The sequence below is a fragment of the Convolutriloba macropyga genome, unplaced genomic scaffold (assembly GCF_964194025.1).
Source record: "Convolutriloba macropyga unplaced genomic scaffold, txConMacr16.3 SCAFFOLD_2763, whole genome shotgun sequence".
NCBI lineage: Eukaryota > Metazoa > Xenacoelomorpha > Acoela > Convolutidae > Convolutriloba > Convolutriloba macropyga.
The window spans coordinates 12,501-32,265 of record NW_027451786.1 but is presented as its reverse complement, the minus strand read 5'-3'; the positions used below and the strand labels follow the sequence as shown (position 1 = coordinate 32,265).

The following is a 19,765-nucleotide window of genomic DNA, read 5'->3' as shown; positions in this document are numbered from 1 at the left end:
ATATATATATATATATATATATATATATATATATATATATACATATATATATATATATATATATATATATATATATATAATCTTACGAAGCGTTGATTTCTTGAAAAATAATGCTAGCGAGCTCTTCAGTTGCAAGTGTTAGCAGTAGTTTTGGCAGCTGATAGCCAGATACCTGGCCAATAAGAAAAAGATGAACAAATGTAGACGAAAAACGAACTAAATGTAGACTACTTGTATTATATAATATATATCCGGCACCGCTCTTGAGAAACTACCGTCGCAGGGCGGTAATTTTCTCATTTTATTGAATGTCAGCTGTCAATTGCAATTTGAGTGACTGCGATTATGCGTTTGGGTGCAATCCAAAAAACCTGCACACTTATTTCTGGTCTGAAATTACTTTAATGCCGAATTCATAGCAGATTGTCTACATTATACACTTTTTCAGCCAATAACAAAAAATGGCAATTGATTTCACTGTGGAAAACGTAACATCTGGCAGCATGAATAAGAGCTGGTTCGGGATTGAGGTGACTATCAGCGCAGGAGCAGAACTGGAGGACGACTACGAGTTGAATTCTTACTTTCCAGACGGTTCATTCAAATGGCTCTGGGAATACGAACAGCATCTGAAACTGATGCCAATTCCTTTTTGCATCACAGGTTTGTTAATTAGAGTTAAACGATGTCAAGCACCAAACTTTGAAAGCTTAAGATCATTCTGAGAACTGCACGAAGTTTTGTAAGGTTGTCAAAACTTCTTGCTGTCATTTCGAGGCATAATTTGAATGCCTATCTTAAAACAACACAATTTTTTTCGGACAATTTATGGAAACAATAAAAAACATACGCTTGACTGGACTAGAGAATTCAATCAGTTATTCAGAGAAATGATTGAAACTTAGCTGTTTGGCCAGTAATTGTTCCGACTCACTTTAGTGGGGGGAGGAGCTATATATTCAACTGGTTTTTTTGCTCAGTATCTTTTCGCCGATCGATATATTCATCTTACAGGTGAGTGGTATCATAACAAAGCTTGTCAAGTGTGAATTAAAAAGATTTTTTTAATTCCGCTTTTTTGTGGAGTTATCGAGGTTTAAAGAATTGGGAACGTTATTCTAACTTTCGTTCCCTTGTTCACATTTTTCGTAATTTTTGTCTAAATTTTGATCAATTTTAGCCAAAATATGATAAAGTTGTTAACAAAAGTGCAATTGGTTGTACGGTTAAAAATAGAAAAGAGTTGATGAATTGATTGAACGAACTAGCCAACTAGTTTGTCAATATTTTTGGCCAAATTCTTGAAAATTCAGCACTTTTAAGTATTTTTCATGAAAAATGGCACCAAATATGCATTTTGGCCCACTTTGTCCCGTTTCACTGGTAGTTGAGAAAACAAAAATGCTGAAACAATCTTTCATCACTCAGTAAGGGGCCCATTACACCTCAGGTTCCCCGGAAAATTTTATGGAATTAACATTTTCGCAGTTTTTCGCAAATTTTTATCAATTTATTTTTTTTTTCAAATGCAATTTCTTTTTGGCATAAATTGATTTTCGTTTGCCAAACAAAACTAATTCGCAAAATTTTAGAACAACTGCGTTTTTAGCAGCAACGCAGTGCTGATATGGGTAGTTTGAGTCTCATCGTTGATAATTAATTCGGAATGGATTCAGTTTGGCAATGAAAAATGATTCGGATTGGATTTTTGGTCTGTCTTTTTGAAATATTTTGTTGCATTTTTTATCCTAGTTAAAAGAAACACCTTATTGACGTGAAGGTTGAATTAATGAGAGGTTCCTTTTTGATCTGTTAGAGTTCAGTGAGAAAACATTGTGTTTTATAAGTGACGCTCAGTAATTTTATGGCCTCGACAACTTAAAAATTCAATTGTCTTATTTGGCATCTAGATAGCTACTGAGGTAATTTTTTAACGCCTTCAGCTGATACATAAGGACTTTTGGTTAATACAACTCGACATGTATCTAAAAATTAAAATTGGTATGATGACTTTTTGGCCCCATTAGCAACTTCGGTAACATTTGGAGCATTTTTTTTGTTTTAAGAAGCAAGCAGCAGGAGAAAGACCGGTTTGGTCCAGTTGTGGAACTTTTTGGTTTTAAAGATAATTGGATCGTAATTTGGCATAGCATACTTTTAAGATCTTTCGGCTATCATTTTTGTTTTTGTTAGTTACAAACCGGAATGTTCTGAAAAACAACCTCAAATATGTAGGGTCAAATTTACGTGCAAACGGAGACAAATGAACATACGCAAGGATTTTGTTTAGAAAAAGAATGTTGTTTTTAGATTTGCCAGTTTCAGTCTTTAGTTCTGCAACCCTTTACAGTAGTCCCTTTACAACGACAAACAGTGTTTTTTCAAGTGAACCATAAAACAGCCCTCATTGCTGTTTTACTATTTAAACAACGGTTTTTTTTTGCGAGTTTTCAGAAATTTGTTTATCTATTGACGTTTTACAATTTTTGAGGTTCTGCTTTGCTGTCTTGTCCGATCATCACTTAAATGGCGCAATAATGACAAGTCGCCTTAGCCTTTGAAGTTGCATATTTTTGGTGAATATATTCAGATCTTATAGTTTTCCACAACGTTAAAACGCAAAATTGAAATGACTTTTTGACTTTTGTCTGTATTTTTTCTTCTTGTAGTTGTATGAGCTTCTGGATAAAAACAGATCTCAATGGTTTTCTTTGAAGGTATAATTGAAGCCATTGAATGGTTTCATTTGATAGCTAAACGCTTTCATGACTTTGAATTTTTTTGTTTTTAAAATGTGTAAATGTTTTTTCCAATTTAGCCTTTTTTGTTTTCCACTTGTACTTTGTTAATTATTCTCATAAAAACAGGTTCCATCGCTTTTTTGGTGAAATGCAAGTTATTTGGCTGAGTTTTCTTTTTATCTTATGCTGTTTTGACCCTGTCATTGAGTTTTTTTTATAAAATGGATAGTCATTGGGTTTTGGTCGTACGTAATGTTTGTTGTTTTTATTCGAATTTGTTGTTTTTCTTGTCCTTTACGCTCCTTAATCGCAGTTTTTATCGGCTCTATAATGAGTTTTTTCTTCATCTGTATAGTGGCTAAAGCTAAATCGGTTTTTTAAATGGATAAATCAGTTATTTTCTAACAAAAATTATTTGTTTGAAAGTTTTCCATCTCTTTGTCCTTTGCTGGACAATTAGTTCAAAAAACATGGTCGAGCGGGGTCGGAAAATTATGCGCAAACGCACATTACCGAGCCTCCTTGTTAGTCATAAAAAATTGGGATCAAAAACTGAGACTAGTATTTTTTATCTGGAAATATTGAAAAAGAACAGAGAAACGATTAAAACCCTCCAATTATTTTGCACTACTCAACTATGGTGCCATCAATACATGTATGTTGAACAAAAATTTCTTCTGATTAAAATATGTGGCGTGCTCCAAAATATTATTAAAACAGCTGTTACATAACCCATTCTATAAACTGAATGTCACGAGAAAGCAGAAAATTGAAAAAGGAGTAAAAAACGAGAACACTAGACAAAAGAGTTCAAAGGCAAATATTCAACTGAATGAGATTTTCGAGTTGTTAGACCAAAAGTAACATACATTTTGGTGCGGGAGAGGCATCATTAAAAGGTTTAGTAAATATGTCATTGACAGGCAAAAAATGGGTATATAAAAAACCAAAGCAGTTTTTATTTTTCTTAATAATGCTTTTGAACTTTACACAATAGACGTTAATGCGAAGCAACGTACAAAAGATACAAAAGCCTGTTCGAATTAATGGAAGTATTTTTTGTCGAAGTTAACTAACTAAATTGAAGACAAACTTTTTTTGTTCAAAATTCATAGACAAATTCATAGACAAAATTCATAGACAAAGAGCAATTATTCTCTGCGCCAATTAGAGATTTTTAACGTACAAAAGAAAGGAACGCTTTTAGAATTTTAAAACGGTGTACAAAAAGAGGTTTCACTTTGCTAACGAAGTTCTTTTTTGTTTAATCTAGAATGCAGTCAGTCTCCTAAAGTGCTGATATTTTATCGGGGTATCTTGTCATTTACATTGTTAATCGTTCAAGATCCAACTTAAAATGGAACCTAAAGTATCTTTGATGAGACTATCTGAGATATATTTGGTTTCGTTTCACCGTAGATATTACGCGAATAACAATGTAAACTTGAAAAATCAGGATGAGGTTCGTGACCCAAGACATGTATTGGCCAGACCGAACAGGATATCACTTGATCAACATTTACAATATTTTCTATGATTGAGCCACGGGAAAACATGGGAACCTTCACACCATTCTTCTTTGTAATTCTGCCTGTTGTAAAATGCCAGTCACAATATCAAGATCTGGAATATGCTTCAAATTTACTCATTTTTCGCTAACCTCGTGCCAAAAACGCGTACTGAAAAGGCTGAAAACGACTTAATGTGATCTTCTCGGGCTACTAATTTATCGTTTCAGATATGGTGGTTTTCTTACAATTCGAAATGTTCAACTCCAATGTTTGAAAGGTTGATTTTAACTTGGGAATCAAACTGCAAGTGTTATCCAGGTCTTGATCAAGACTTGTCAGACTTGTAGGACTTATGACAAAATAAGACTCATATCTAGACTTGCCCGTGTTTTTGACTTGTCCATGTCGTTGTACTGATGTTGACTTCGAGTTCGGTCAGGGCTTACTGCAAAAACTATCCTACTCTCAAAGTCATTATTTGAGAAAAGGCCGTATTAATAAAACAAAATGACTCGTGAAATGCTCTTTTGAATCAAAAATTTCATTCTCAATATCAATTACCTCCTCGTCCGCAAGTAGTTTATTGTTCCGACCCCACTTGTGGGGGGAGGAACTATATACTCAAATGGGTTTCTTTGTTCAGTCAATTTTGGCCGATCGATATATTCATCGTAGAGAAATGTGAGTGGTATCATTAAAAAGCTCGTACAGCGTAGAATTCAAAAATTTAAAATATTCGTTTGAAATTTGTGTTTTTTGAAGAGTTATCTAGGATTAAAGTTTTGTGTGAACACATGATTTTTGCATGATTTTGTTCACTTTTAGCGAAATTTTTGTTCAAATTAAGGCCTTTCTATAAAAATATTATTTCAAAAATACATTTCACGTTACAAACTGAGGCAATTACAAACTTTTATTTATTAGAGACTAGTCTTTTCTCAATTCGAGGTTCTGTAAAGGTCAAAACTAAATTATAGTCAACTGATACCCAATGAATAAACTATTCGTTTCCAAGGAAACACTCATGTTCTTTTTTTATTTTGTCGTCGAATCTGTGTTTTCGAAAATTTTAATGAAAATTTGATTTTCTTTTTAGATTTCACTTAACTTTGGGAGTCCTATGGCGTAGACTCGCTAACTAAAAGTGCAATCAACTCGCTTTCGTACAGTGCATTAAGTAAACCTGTATACTGCTTTGAGTGGTCAGCTAATGGCTGCTAAGACTTTAAAATTCAATTTTTCGAGGTTTTTTTTTGAACTTTTCATTGATATTAAACTTAATTTCGTCAACACTAAGTCATCCTCAGCAATGACAGGAACACCCTCTATTTTAATGCAACCAAAATTAATCTGGTAGGTAGTTTTATCTGATAACATTTAGTTTTAGGACTTCGATAACACGAGTTTTCAAAAAAAAATTCGGATTTTTTTCGTAATTTTGATTCCTTTTGAAATATTTATGCATTATCCTAAAGTTGATAGTTCCCATTGGCTGAGAAAAAACTACCGATGGATCAGAGATGAAGTTTTCAGAGCAAAAATTATGGTTTAATGGGGTTCGACACTTTCGTCTGGAAAATTTGGATAAATTTTTGTTGGTTTTTGCTTTTATTTGTTGTTGTCTTCATAAACATTGGACTTGTTGTGATGTCCTATTGATAATATATTGATGAAAAACATCCTACTCTTGCCATCAAGGCATAAGGTATTGTAATTTATAGATTTACTTGAAAGCTCTTGAATTTAGTGGCTGTTAAGACTTCAAAAACAATTTAAAGTTTTTTTTAGACTTTAACAAAACTTCAACTTATTTTCGTGAATTCTAAGTCAATCTCAGTAATGAAATGACCTCTTCCTTTGCAACTGCATCTAAAACGAATCTGGTTAGCGGTTTTATCTTCTAACTATTGGTTTTATGACTTCTACGCCACGAGTTCTCATAAGTTTTTTTTAAAAATTTTTCGATATTTATTTTGTAATTTTGATTACCATTCATTTTTTATCACAGTAATTTAATAATGATACTTTCCAGTGGCTTAGAAAAAACTTTCAATTGATCATAGATAAAGTTCGCAGAGAAAAGTTTATGATTCAAATGGCTCTGACACATTCTTACACTTTTCTACTGAATTTTTTGAGTTTTGCCTGCTTTTTTTGTTGTTTTCATAATTATGAGACTTATTATGAGGTTTTTTGAGAATATATTGATTAAAAAAACACCTTTACTTCCTATCAGGGCATATGGTAGCGTAATTTTTGGATTTCCCTGAAAGCTCTTGAATTTAGGGGCTGTTAAGTCTTCAAAAATAAACTTTTAAAATTTTTTTTTGGACATTTACCAAACTGAAAACTGGAACTTGTTTTCGTGAACTGTAAGTCAATCGCAGTAATCAAAAGACCTCCTCCTTTGTAACTGCATCTAAAACGAATCTGGTTAGTGGTTTTATCTTCTAACTATTGTTTTTATGACTTCGATGCCACGAGTCCTCATAGTTTTTTTTTAAAAAAAATTGGTATATGGTTTTCTGTAATTTGATATTCGTAACTGATTACCTTTCAATTTTTATCAGTGTATTTTAATTTTGATAATTCCCAGTAGCTTAGAAAAAACTCTCAATTGATCATAGATAAAGTTCGCAGAGAAAAGTTCATGATTCAAATGGCTCTGACACTTTCTTACACTTTTCTACTGAATTTTTTGGGTTTTGTCTTCTTTTTTTGTTGTTTTTATAATCATAAGACTTATTATGATGTCTTTTTGATAATATATTGATGACACAACTCCTTTTCTTCCCATTGAGGCATATGTTAGCGTAATTTTTGGATTTCCTTGAAAGCTCTTGAATTTAGGCGCTGCTAAGTCTTCTGAAATAAATTTTATAATTTTTTTTTTGGACTTTAACCAAACTGAAACTTATTTTTGTGCACTGTGAGTCAATCGCAGTAATCAAAAGTCCTCCTCCTTTGTAACTGCATCTAAAACAAATCTGTTTAGTGGTTTTATCTTCTAACTATTGGTTTTATGACTTCGATGCCACGAGTTCTCATAGTTTAAAAAAAACTTTTGATTATGTTTTTCTGTAATTTGATATTCGTAATTGATTACCTTTCTTTTTTATCAGTGTATTTTAATTTTGATGAATCCCAGTAGCTTAGAAAAAACTTTCAATTGATCATAGATAAAGTTCGCAGAGAAAAGTGTGTGATTCAAATGGCTCTGACACTTTCTTACACTTTTCAACTGAACTTTTGGAATTTGCCTGATTTTTTTGTTGTTTTTATAATCATAAGACTTATTATGACGTCTTTAAGATAATAAATTGATGACGAAACTACTTTTCTTGCCATCGAGACATATGGTAGCGTAATTTTTGGATTTCCTTGAAACCTCTTGAACTTAGGGGCTGTTAAGACTTCGAAAATAAATTTTATAATTTTTTTTGGACATTAACCAAACTGAAACTTATTTTTGAGAACTGTGAGTTAATCGCAGTAATCAAAAGACCTCCTCCTTTGTAACTGCATCTAAAACGAATATGGTTAGTGGTTTTATCTTCTAACTATTGGTTTTATGACTTCGATGCCACGAGTTCTCATAGTTTAAAAAAAACTTTTGATATATGTTTTTCTGTAATTTGATATTCGTAATTGATTACCTTTCTTTTTTATCAGTGTATTTTAATTTTGATGAATCCCAGTAGCTTAGAAAGGACTTTCAATTGATCATAGATAAAGTTCGCAGAGAAAACTTTGTGATTCAAATGGCTCTGACGCTTTCTTGCACTTTTCTACTGAAATTTTGGGTTTTGCCTGCTTTTTTTTGTTGTTTTCATTCTCATAAGACTTATTATGATGTCTTTTTAATAATAGATTGATGACAAATCTCCTTTTCTTCCCATCGAGGCATATGGTAGCGTACTTTTGGGTTTCCTTGAAAGCTCTTGAATTTAGGGGCTGTTAAAACTTTTTTAAAATTTTTTTTGCACTTTAACCAAACTGAAACTTATTTTCGTGAACTGTGAGTCAATCGCAGTACTCAAAAGACCTCTTCCTTTGTAACTGCATCTAAAACGAATGTGGTTAGTGGTTTTATCTTCTAACTATTGGTTTTATGACTTCGATGCCACGAGTACTCAGAGTTTAAAAAAAACTTTTGATATATGTTTTTCTGTAATTTGATATTCGTAATTAATTACCTTTCATTTTTTATCAGTGCATTTCAATTTTGATAATTCCCAGTAGCATAGAAAAAACTTTCAATTGATCATGGATAAAATTCGCAGAGAAAAGTTTATGATTCTAATGGCTCTGACACTTTCTTACACTTTTCAACTGAACTTTTGGGTTTTGCTTGCTTTTTTTGTTGTTTTCACAATCATAAGACTTATTATGACGTCTTTTTGATAATATATTGTTGATAAATCTCCTTTTCTTCCCATTGAGGCATCTGGTCGCGTATTTTTGGATTTCCTTGAAAGCTCTTGAATTTATGGGCTGTTAAAGCTTTTTTAAAATTTTTTTTGGACTTTAACCAAACTGAAACTTATTTTCGTGAACTGTGAGTCAATCGCAGTACTCAAAAGACCTCTTCCTTTGTAACTGCATCTAAAACGAATGTGGTTAGTTGTTTTATCTTTAACTATTGGTTTTATGACTTCGATGCCACGAGTACTCAGAGTTTAAAAAAAACTTTTGATATATGTTTTTCTGTAATTTGATATTCGTAATTAATTACCTTTCATTTTTTATCAGTGTATTTCAATTTTGATAATTCCCAGTAGCATAGAAAAAACTTTCAATTGATCATGGATAAAATTCGAAGAGAAAAGTTTATGATTCAAATGGCTCTGACACTTTCTTACACTTTTCAACTCAACTTTTGGGTTTTGCTTGCTTTTTTTGTTGTTTTCACAATCATAAGACTTATTATGACGTCTTTTTGATAATATATTGTTGATAAATCTCCTTTTCTTCCCATTGAGGCATCTGGTCGCGTATTTTTGGATTTCCTTGAAAGCTCTTGAATTTAGGGGCTGTTAAGTCTTCTGAAATAAATTATATAATTTTTTTTTTGGACATTAACCAAACTGAAACTTATTTTTGTGAACTGTGAGTCAATCGCATCAACCAAAATACCTCCTCCTTTGTAACTGCATCTAAAACGCATCTAGTTAGTGGTTATATCTTCTAACTATTGGTTTTATGACTTCGATGCCACGAGTTCTCATAGTTTTTTAAAAAAACTTTTGATATATGTCTTTCTGTAATTTGATATTCGTAATTGATTACCTTTCATTCTTTATCAGTGTATTTCAATTTTGATAATTCCCAGTAGCATAGAAAAAGCTTTCAATTGATCATAGATAAAGTTCGCAGAGAAAAATTTTTGATTCAAATGGTTTTGACACTTTCTTACACTTTTCTACTGAATTTTTTGTGTTTTGCCTGCTTTTTTATTGTTCTTTTCATAATCATAAGACCTATTATGATGTCTTTTTGATAATAAATTGATGACGAAACTACTTTTCTTCCCATCGAGGCATATGGTAGCGTAATTTTTGGATAGCCTTGAAAACTCTTGAATTTAGGGGCTGTTAAGACTTCGAAAATAAACTTTATAATTTTTTTTGGACATTAACCAAACTGAAACTTATTTTTGTGAACTGTGAGTCAATCGCAGTAATCAAAAGACCCCCTCCTTTGTAACTGCATCGAAAACGAATCTGGTTGGTGGTTTTATCTTCTAACTATTGGTTTTATGACTGCGATGCCACGAGTTCTCATAGTTTAAAAAAAAACTTTTGATATATGTTTTTCTGTAATTTGATATTCGTAATTGATTACCTTTCTTTTTTATCAGTGTATTTCAATTTTGATGAATCCCAGTAGCTTAGAAAAAACTTTCAATTGATCATAGATAAAGTTCGCAGAGAAAAGTTTGTGATTCAAATGCCTCTGACACTTTCTTGCACTTTTCTACTGAAATTTTGGGTTTTGCCTGCTTTTTTTGTTGTTTTCATACTCATAAGACTTATTATGATGTCTTTTTAATATTATATTGATGACAAATCTCCTTTTTTTCCCATCGAGGCATATGGTAGCGTAATTTTTGGGTTTCCTTGAAAGCTCTTGAATTTAGGGGCTGTTAAAACTTTTTTATAATTTTTTTTTGGACTTTAACCAAACTGAAATTTATTTTCGTGAACTGTGAGTCAATCGCAGTACTCAAAAGACCTCTTCCCTTGTAACTGCATCTAAAACGAATGTGGTTAGTGGTTTTATCTTCTAACTATTGGTTTTATGACTTTGATGCCACGAGTACTCAGAGTTTAAAAAAAACTTTTGATATATGTTTTTCTGTAATTTGATGTTCGTAATTGATTACCTTTCATTCTTTATCAGTGTATTTCAATTTTGATAATTCCCAGTAGCATAGAAAAAACTTTCAATTGATCTTGGATAAAATTCGCAGAGAAGATTTTATGATTCAAATGGCTCTGACACTTTATTACACTTTTCAACTGAACTTTTGGTTTTTGCTTGCTTTTTTTGTTGTTTTCACAATCATACGACTTATTATGACGTCTTTTTGATAATATATTGATGATAAATCTCCTTTTCTTCCCATTGAGGCATCTGGTAGCGTATTTTTGGATTTCTCTGAAAGCTCTTGAATTTAGGGGCTGTTAAGACTTCGAAAATAAATATTATAATTTTTTTTGGACTTCAACCAAATTGAAACCTATTTTTGTGAACTGTGAGTCAATCGCATTAATCAAAACACCTCCTCCTTTGTAACTGCATCTAAAACGCATCTAGTTAGTGGTTATATCTTCCAACTATTGGTTTTATGACTTCGATGCCACGAGTTCTCATGGTTTTTAAAAAAAACTTTTGATATATGTTTTTCTGTAATTTGATATTCGTAATTGATTACCTTTCATTCTTTATCAGTGTATTTCAATTTTGATAATTCCCAGTAGCATAGAAAAAACTTTCAATTGATCATAGATAAAGTTCGCAGAGAAAAATTTATGATTCAAATGGTTCTGACACTTTCTTACAATTTTCTACTGAATTTTTTGTGTTTTGCCTGCTTTTTTATTGTTGTTTTCATAATCATAGGACTCATTATGATGTCTTTTTGATAATATATTGATGAGAAAACTCCTTTTTGTCCCATTGAGTCATATGGCAGCATAATTTTTGAATTTCCTTGAAAGCTCTCGATTTTATGGGCTGTTAGGACTTCAAAAATAAGTTTTATAATTTTTTTTTGGACTTTAACCAAACTGAAACCTATTTTCGTGAGCTGTGAGTCAATCGCAGTAATCAAAAGACCTCCTCAGTTTGTAACTGCATCTAAAACGAATCTGGTTAGTGGTTTTATCTTCTAACTATTGCTTTTATGACTTCCATGCCACAAGTTCTCATAATTTTTTTAAAAAATTTTTGATATATGTTTTTCTGTAATTTGATATTTGTAATTGATTACCTTTCAATTTTTATCAGTGTATTTTAATTTTGATAATTCCCAATAGATTAGAAAAAACTTTCAATTGATCATAGATAAAGTTCGCAGAGAAAAGTTTATGATTCAAATGGCTCTGACACTTTCTTAGACTTTTTTACTGAATTTTTTGGGTTTTGCCTGTTTTTTGTTGTTTTCATAATCATAGGACTCATTATGATGTCTTTTTGATAGTATATTGATGACAAAACTCCTTTTCTTCCCATCGAGGCAAATGGTAGCGTAGTTTTTGGATTTTCTTGAAAGCTCTTGAATTTAGGGGCTGTTAAGACTTCAAAAATAAGTTTTATAATTTTTTTTTGGACTTTAACCAAACTGAAACTTATTTTCGTGATCTGTGAGTCATTCGCAGTAATCAAAAGACCTCTTCTTTTGTAACTGCATCTAAAACGAATCTGGTTAGTGGTTTTATCTTCTAACTATTGCTTTTATGACTTCCATGCCACAAGTTCTCATAATTTTTTTTAAAATTTTTGATATATGTTTTTCTGTATTTTGATATTTGTAATTGATTACCTTTCAATTTTTATCAGTGTAATTTAATTTTAGTAATTCCCAGTAGATTAGAAAAAATTTTCAATTGATCATAGATAAAGTTCGCAGAGAAAAGTTTATGATGCAAATGGCTCTGACACTTTCTTACACTTTTTTACTGAATTTTTTGGTTTTTGCCTGTTTTTTGTTGTTTTCATAATCATAGGACTCATTATGATGTCTTTTCGATAATATATTGATGACAAAACTCCTTTTCTTCCCATCGAGGCATATGGTAGCGTAGTTTTTGGATTTCCTTGAAAACTGTTGAATTTAGGGGCTGTTAAGACTTCAAAAATAAGTTTTATAATTTTTTTTTGGACTTTAACCAAACTGAAACTTATTTTCGTGATCTGTGAGTCATTCGCAGTAATCAAAAGACCTTTTCTTTTGTAACTGCATCTAAAAAACGAATCTGGTTAGTGGTTTTAGCTTCTAACTATTGCTTTTATGACTTCCATGCCACAAGTTCTCATAATTTTTTTAAAAAATTTTTGATATATGTTTTTCTGTAATTTGATATTTGTAATTGATTACCTTTCAATTTTTATCTGTGTATTTTAATTTTGATAATTCCCAGTAGCTTAGAAAAACCTTTCAATTGACCATACATAAAGTTCGCAGAATAAAGATTATGATTCAAATGGCTCTGACACTTTCTTACTCTTTTCTACTGAATTTTTTGGGTTTTGCCTGCTTTTTCGTTGTTTTCATAATCATAAGGTTCATTATGATGTCTTTTTGATGAAGTAAGATTGACAAACATCCTTATGTTCCTATCGGGGAATAACTTTGCCTTTTTATTGACTTCCGCTGAGAGCTATTGAATTTTCAAAATTTTTTTGAACGCTAACCTCTATTAAACATGTTTCCAAGATATGTCAGCCAATCTCAGTATTGACATGACCCCTTTCTTTTTTATTGCATACAAAACTAATTTTGCAAGGGGCTCTGAACTACTAACTATTGCTTTTATGACTTCCATGCCACAAGTTCTCATAATTTTTTTAAAAAAATTTTTGATATATGTTTTTCTGTAATTTGATATTTGTAATTGATTACCTTTCAATTTTTATCTGTGTATTTTAATTTTGATAATTCCCAGTAGCTTAGAAAAACCTTTCAATTGACCATACATAAAGTTCGCAGAGAAAAGATTAGGATTCAATTGGTTCTGACACTTTCTTACACTTTTCTACTGAATTTTTTGTGTTTTGCCTGCTTTTTTATTGTTGTTTTCATAATCATAGGACTTATTATGATGTCTTTTTGATAATATATTGATGAGAAAACTCCTTTTTGTCCCATTGAGTCATATGGCAGCATAATTTTTGAATTTCCTTGAAAGCTCTCGATTTTAGGGGCCGTTAAGACTTCAAAAATAAATTTTATAATTTTTTTTGGACTTTAACCAAACTGAAACCTATTTTCGTGAACTGTGAGTCAATCGCAGTAATCAAAAGACCTCCTCAGTTTGTAACTGCATCTAAAACGAATCTGGTTAGTGGTTTTATCTTCTAACTATTGCTTTTATGACTTCCATGACACAAGTTCTCATAATTTTTTTAAAAAATTTTTGATATATGTTTTTCTGTAATTTGATATTTGTAATTGACTACCTTTCAATTTTTGTCAGTGTATTTTAATTTTGATAATTCCCAGTAGATTAGAAAAAACTTTCAATTGATCATAGATAAAGTTCGCAGAGAAAAGTTTATGATTCAAATGGCTCTGAGACTTTCTTACACTTTTTTACTGAATTTTTTGGGTTTCGCCTGTTTTTTGTTGTTTTCATAATCATAGGACTCATTATGATGTCTTTTTGATAATATATTGATGACAAAACTCCTTTTCTTCCCATCGAGGCATATGGTAGCGTAGTTTTTGGATTTCCTTGAAAGCTCTTGAATTTAGGGGCTGTTAAGACTTCAAAAATAAGTTTTATAATTTTTTTTTGGACTTTAACCAAACTGAAACTTATTTTCGTGATCTGTGAGTCATTTGCAGTAATCAAAAGACCTCTTCTTTTGTAACTGCATCTAAAACGAATCTGGTTAGTGGTTTTATCTTCTAACTATTGCTTTTATGACTTCCATGCCACAAGTTCTCATAATTTTTTTTTAAATTTTTGATATATGTTTTTCTGTAATTTGATATTTGTAATTGATTACCTTTCAATTTTTATCAGTGTATTTTAATTTTAATAATTCCCAGTAGATTAGAAAAAATTTTCAATTGATCATAGATAAAGTTCGCACAGAAAAGTTTATGATGCAAATGGCTCTGACACTTTCTTACACTTTTTTACTGAATTTTTTGGGTTTTGCCTGTTTTTTGTTGTTTTCATAATCATAGGACTCATTATGATGTCTTTTCGATAATATATTGATGACAAAACTCCTTTTCTTCCCATCGAGGCATATGGTAGCGTAGTTTTTGGATTTCCTTGAAAGCTCTTGAATTTAGGGCTGTTAAGACTTCAAAAATAAGTTTTAAAATTTTTTTTTTTACTTTAACCAAACTGAAACTTATTTTCGTGATCGGTGAGTCATTCGCAGTAATCAAAAGACCTTTTCTTTTGTAACTGCATCTAAAACGAATCTGGTTAGTGGTTTTATCTTCTAACTATTGCTTTTATGACTTCCATGCCACAAGTTCTCATAATTTTTTTTAAAAATTTTTGATATATGTTTTTCTGTAATTTGATATTTGTAATTGATTACCTTTCAATTTTTATCAGTGTATTTTAATTTTGATAATTCCCAGTAGCTTAGAAAAACCTTTCAATTGACCACAGATAAAGTTCGCAGAGAAAAGATTATGATTCAAATGGCTCTGACACTTTCTTACTCTTTTCTACTGAATTTTTTGGGTTTTGCCTGCTTTTTTGTTGTTTTCATAATCATAAGACTCATTATGATGTTTTTTTGATGAAGTAAGATTGACAAACATCCTTATGTTCCTATCGGGGAATAACTTTGCCTTTTTATTGACTTCCGCTGAGAGCTATTGAATTTTCAAAATTTTTTTGAACGCTAACCTCTATTAAACATGTTTCCAAGATATGTCAGCCAATCTCAGTATTGACATGACCCCTTTCTTTTTTATTGCATACAAAATTAATTTTGTAAGGGGGTTTGAACTACTAACTATTGGTTTTATGACATCGATGCCACGAGTTTTCTTAATTTCAAAAAAAAATCGAATTTTTGTAATTTTGTTTCTTTTGACATCTTATCTCATTATCCATCATTAATAGCTCCTATTGTTTCATAGGTCACCTCCAATGGATCATAGATAAGATTTTCAGAGAAACGATTATGTTTTCAATGGCTTCGAAACATTTTTTTTTAATTCTCAAATGAATTTCTGGTTTTTGCATGGATTTGTTGTTGTTCTCATAATCATAAGACTTATTGTGATGCCCCGTTGATTCCTGTTGATTAACAAACATCATTTTTTTCTCATTGAGATATAACTTAGAGTACTTTTTGACTTCCGTTGAAAGCTATTGAATTTAATGGCGCTGATAAAACTGGTTTTCTCAAAAATTTCGTGGTTGTATTATATTTCTGTATACTTTTGAAGGCATGTCGTTAAGGAAAGAGCAACTCCATTGCTATTAAAAAGTATTTGAAAAAAGAAAATTTTTTTACCAAAAACTTTTCTTTTATTGGGTTTGACACTTTTCTCGCTCAGTTTTTTGTGAAATTTTCTTAAATACTTCATGTCGTCTTAAAATGCTGACTGGTCTCATAGGCTTCTAAATAAGGAATGAATGAATGATGTTAATTAATACAGTCAGTTTATGGCGAAGAGTATTTAAGTTCATGATATTTTTTGTTTCAAAGACTTTTATACTTTTCAGTTTTTGTTCTTTTCGTCAACTTGTAATTTATTCTCATCATAGAGAGGTTCCATCCAACTCACTGTAATTCATAAACCACTTTTCTATTGATATCATGTCGTAACTGATGTTTTGTTTGTTGGACAATATGCGTTTTCATATAACTTTTGTGCCTGGTCAATATTTGTGTTTCTTTTTCTCTTCCTTTAGCATATTCGCTAAAAAAAAATTTATGTTTTTGCTCATTTTGTCGATTGTTTTTTTTTCTCGTAGTCTTTCTAATGACAGATCTTCTGAGCGCTGTAATTAGGCGTGGTGTTATGTATTTCAATTAGCAGTTCGGTTATGTAACAATTTTTTTAAACTCAAACATCTAGTTTTAATTATCTCATCATTAGGTTGACAATTATGTCAAAAATGTAGATGAGCTCGGGTCGGAACATCATGTGCGAACGCACATTAACGAGCATCCTTGTAAATATCAAAAACCAAATGCGTCAAATGTATAATAAAACTTCTCTTTTTAGGTTTGATATCTGGTGTGATCACGTGGTTGATTGCGTCAAATCTGGGGAGACCAACGTCATCCAAGGCAATTTTACAGTATGTGGCAGTGTTGGACAATCTACTCTGCTTAGAGATGCTGAGAGCCGTCCTGGAGTTCAATGATTGTTGGTATCTTGTTCATTAAATGTCACCAAATTCAATGATTCTACACATTACCCTCAGATCTGGATCAGACTTTTGATTAGACATGACTTCACTGATCATTGATGGATGTATTTGCCTTAGCCAGGTTGAGGTGCCGTGCCCAGGTGCGGTGCCTGGCAACTTCTGATCAGACAATTTCCACACTTTGCCCCTCTTATCAGATCCTGGCAGACCTAAGCATCCTCTGGTCAGACCTTTGTGTGACGATTGTCGAGACTATCGTAGGACGATAACACTCTCCGGACTGTAATTTGGGTCACTTTACCCCCCCCCCCTCCCCCCTTGATGCAAATGGACTGAATAGAGGTCATTTGGGTCTAGCGGTCTAGCACCTTATCCTTTGTATGTCTATATTGACGCTAAAGTCTTAAGGCTTGTCACCCAATCAAATCACTAAGCAATCAATTCAGAGGATAATTCTGAATGACGTAGCTCTTGGATAAAAGGTAGCGGGAGAGGGAGGGGAATGCTAGAGGTGAGGGAGTAGGGATCCGATCAGCTGAACTGATCAACAAGCACTAATGGTTCAAAGTTCGTCCTTGAAATTGAGTTTATTGTATAGTGGATCCTGTGACAGAGGGGAGTGACATCGGATGTAAGATTATGATGGTGGTCACCTACTCCATCTACGGCTGCTCTGGATTCTCCTACGCATTCTTGTCCATTGACCGTTTCGTGGCCATTTGGCTGCCCAATGTCTATCGCATCTACTTCACTGCCTCCAATGCCACCTACTTTCTCCTTCTATCAACACTCATCACCATAGGTTAAAAGCTCCAGTTTAAGTATTTGAAAGAAAAGACCCAGCTTAAAGTTGAAATGCAATCTAACTTAAGATGCCATTCTGAGGTATCTGTTCTGTTCCCCTACCCCGCACCCAGCTAATTGGAGACATAATTTTAATCCCCCTCCCCCGCGCCCCGGTCTGCGTTCTATTTGCTACTTAGTGCTATATAAAAACACGCAAGTTTTATGCGGGCATCATTAAAAAACGCTGGGGAGAGGGGGTTGCGAAACAGAATAAATCCCTTTCTGAAGTTCAACTTATAATTATCTAGAAATAGTCTGTTTCAAAGGTGAACATGAATTTCAGTTTAACAAAAATGAACATTTGGTAAACATAAATTTCAGTTGCTTACAGGTTTTCAATTTTTCGCATTCCCAATAATCAAAGCGCTTCAAATGAATTAGATTTTGTTGATATTCTTAATAGCTTTCAGTTATTGAAAGTAAGGTACCCCATTCTCACTGAACTCTCTTGAGCAATTCTTTTGGTGACTAACTTACTTGAAGTAACTTTTCTAATTTTCTATTTACTTTCTCTATTGATTTCATGAACAAAACCATTGTGCACTCAGGCCAACTAACCTTTTTGAGTTAAATTTTTATTATATTTATCAGGTGTAATGAGTCCGAACTTGTTCTTTCGAGAGCTACGTGTGGCTGTTCTCTTAGACAATTCGCAGTTCAAGTACTGTGCGCTGAAGGATAAATTCTCCTGGTTCGACAAGGAGTACGCGGATGTGTTCACACTGTACCTCCCTGTTGGTTCTGTTCTGCTTTTCAACGCAGCTACCTGTGTCAAGATAGTACATCGCCGTGTTACAAAGATGCGTCCTGTGCCATCAAGTCACAATCAAGAGGGTAAATATAATTATGGTTCGTTTGGCCCGGTTCCAGGCATCACTGGAAAATGATGTAAAAGAAAGAGCAATCTTTATGGGATATACAGTTGGGTTAAACTAATTATTAATATTTGGGCTACCTAATTAATCTAATGACTCTGTGACTCTGAGTTGCCAGAGTGATTATCCTAGGAACAAGTAAGTTACAAAAGGCTCAATGAACCCGCATTAGCTGGTTTTTTTGGAATAATTGTCAACTGAGCTGGAAGACGAATGGGTTATTGAATTCAAGAGAGAAAAAAATTACATTGAAAAATATCGAAGGACAGTGTTACTAACATAGCCGGCAGATTGCCAGAAAATAGCCGCGATAGACGCTTGTGGCCTTCCATGAATTGAAACAACTAAAGAAATAAGATAGACAGATCGACCACCAGTCTTTTAATAGACCACTAGACTTTTTGGGTTAAAATCGGACTGTCAATTTTATGACACATACGGTCTATAAGGAAAAAGCTCAAAAACGTTTTTCAAAATTGATATTCGAAATCAAAAACTGAAGACTAATACTCAAGAATTAGAGCATATAAGTTTTGCACTACTTAGATGCACACCTTTGATCTTTAACTAGTAAATGTTCATAAAAATTAAAATTTCATAATTGAGTTCAGAAGTCATTTATTTGAGTGAGTTAAGTCACGCAATTCACCTAATAGCAGAAATGACGTCACGTACAAAAAATTTAACTGCAAAGCAGTAGAAGTCATTGAAAAAGTCACTTCCAAGAAGTCACGTCTCAAGAATCATCGACGGAGACGACGAATTGAAAAACATAGCAGAACAAGTCCTGACTTACAATTCAAAGAATTTTCATTGACTAAACAAACAACTAGACCTAGAATGGGCTAAGAGTGAATTCGAAAAAAAACCATTTCTGAAAAAAATCAGATCAAAAAAATTTAAAAAAAAAACAGAAAATCAATGTCAAAATGCCGCATGTGAACAAAAAACCACTAATCAAAATTTGGTTCAAACAAAAAAACCAGGCCTCTAATGAATTATGAATGGATTGGGAAAACCATTTAGAAAAAATCCGATCCCAGATAACGAAAAAAAAACTAAAAAGAAAAGTAAGCAAAAAAATTGCCGCATGTGAACAAAAAAACCACTAGCGACAAAGCGAATTTTTTTCAAACACCGTTTTCTCACTCTAGTTCAAAATTAGAGTGACAAAAATGGACGCCGCAATCGCTTTTTCGCTTCAC

At 32.3% G+C, this 19,765-nt stretch overlaps 1 protein-coding gene across 1 annotated transcript in view; it reads left to right on the top strand.

The window, feature by feature from the left end:
• Positions 1 to 452: 452 nt before the first annotated feature.
• The window catches only part of LOC142356956 (uncharacterized), a 25,266-nt gene continuing 5,953 nt past the window's right edge, over positions 453 to 19,765 (top strand). Inside the window, exons 1-4 of the mRNA XM_075408693.1 lie at positions 453 to 663; positions 16,692 to 16,835; positions 17,438 to 17,641; positions 18,277 to 18,519. Coding sequence (XP_075264808.1) covers positions 462 to 663; positions 16,692 to 16,835; positions 17,438 to 17,641; positions 18,277 to 18,519 — 793 coding nt within the window. The 5' untranslated portion in view covers positions 453 to 461. The remainder of the gene's footprint in view (positions 664 to 16,691; positions 16,836 to 17,437; positions 17,642 to 18,276; positions 18,520 to 19,765) is intronic.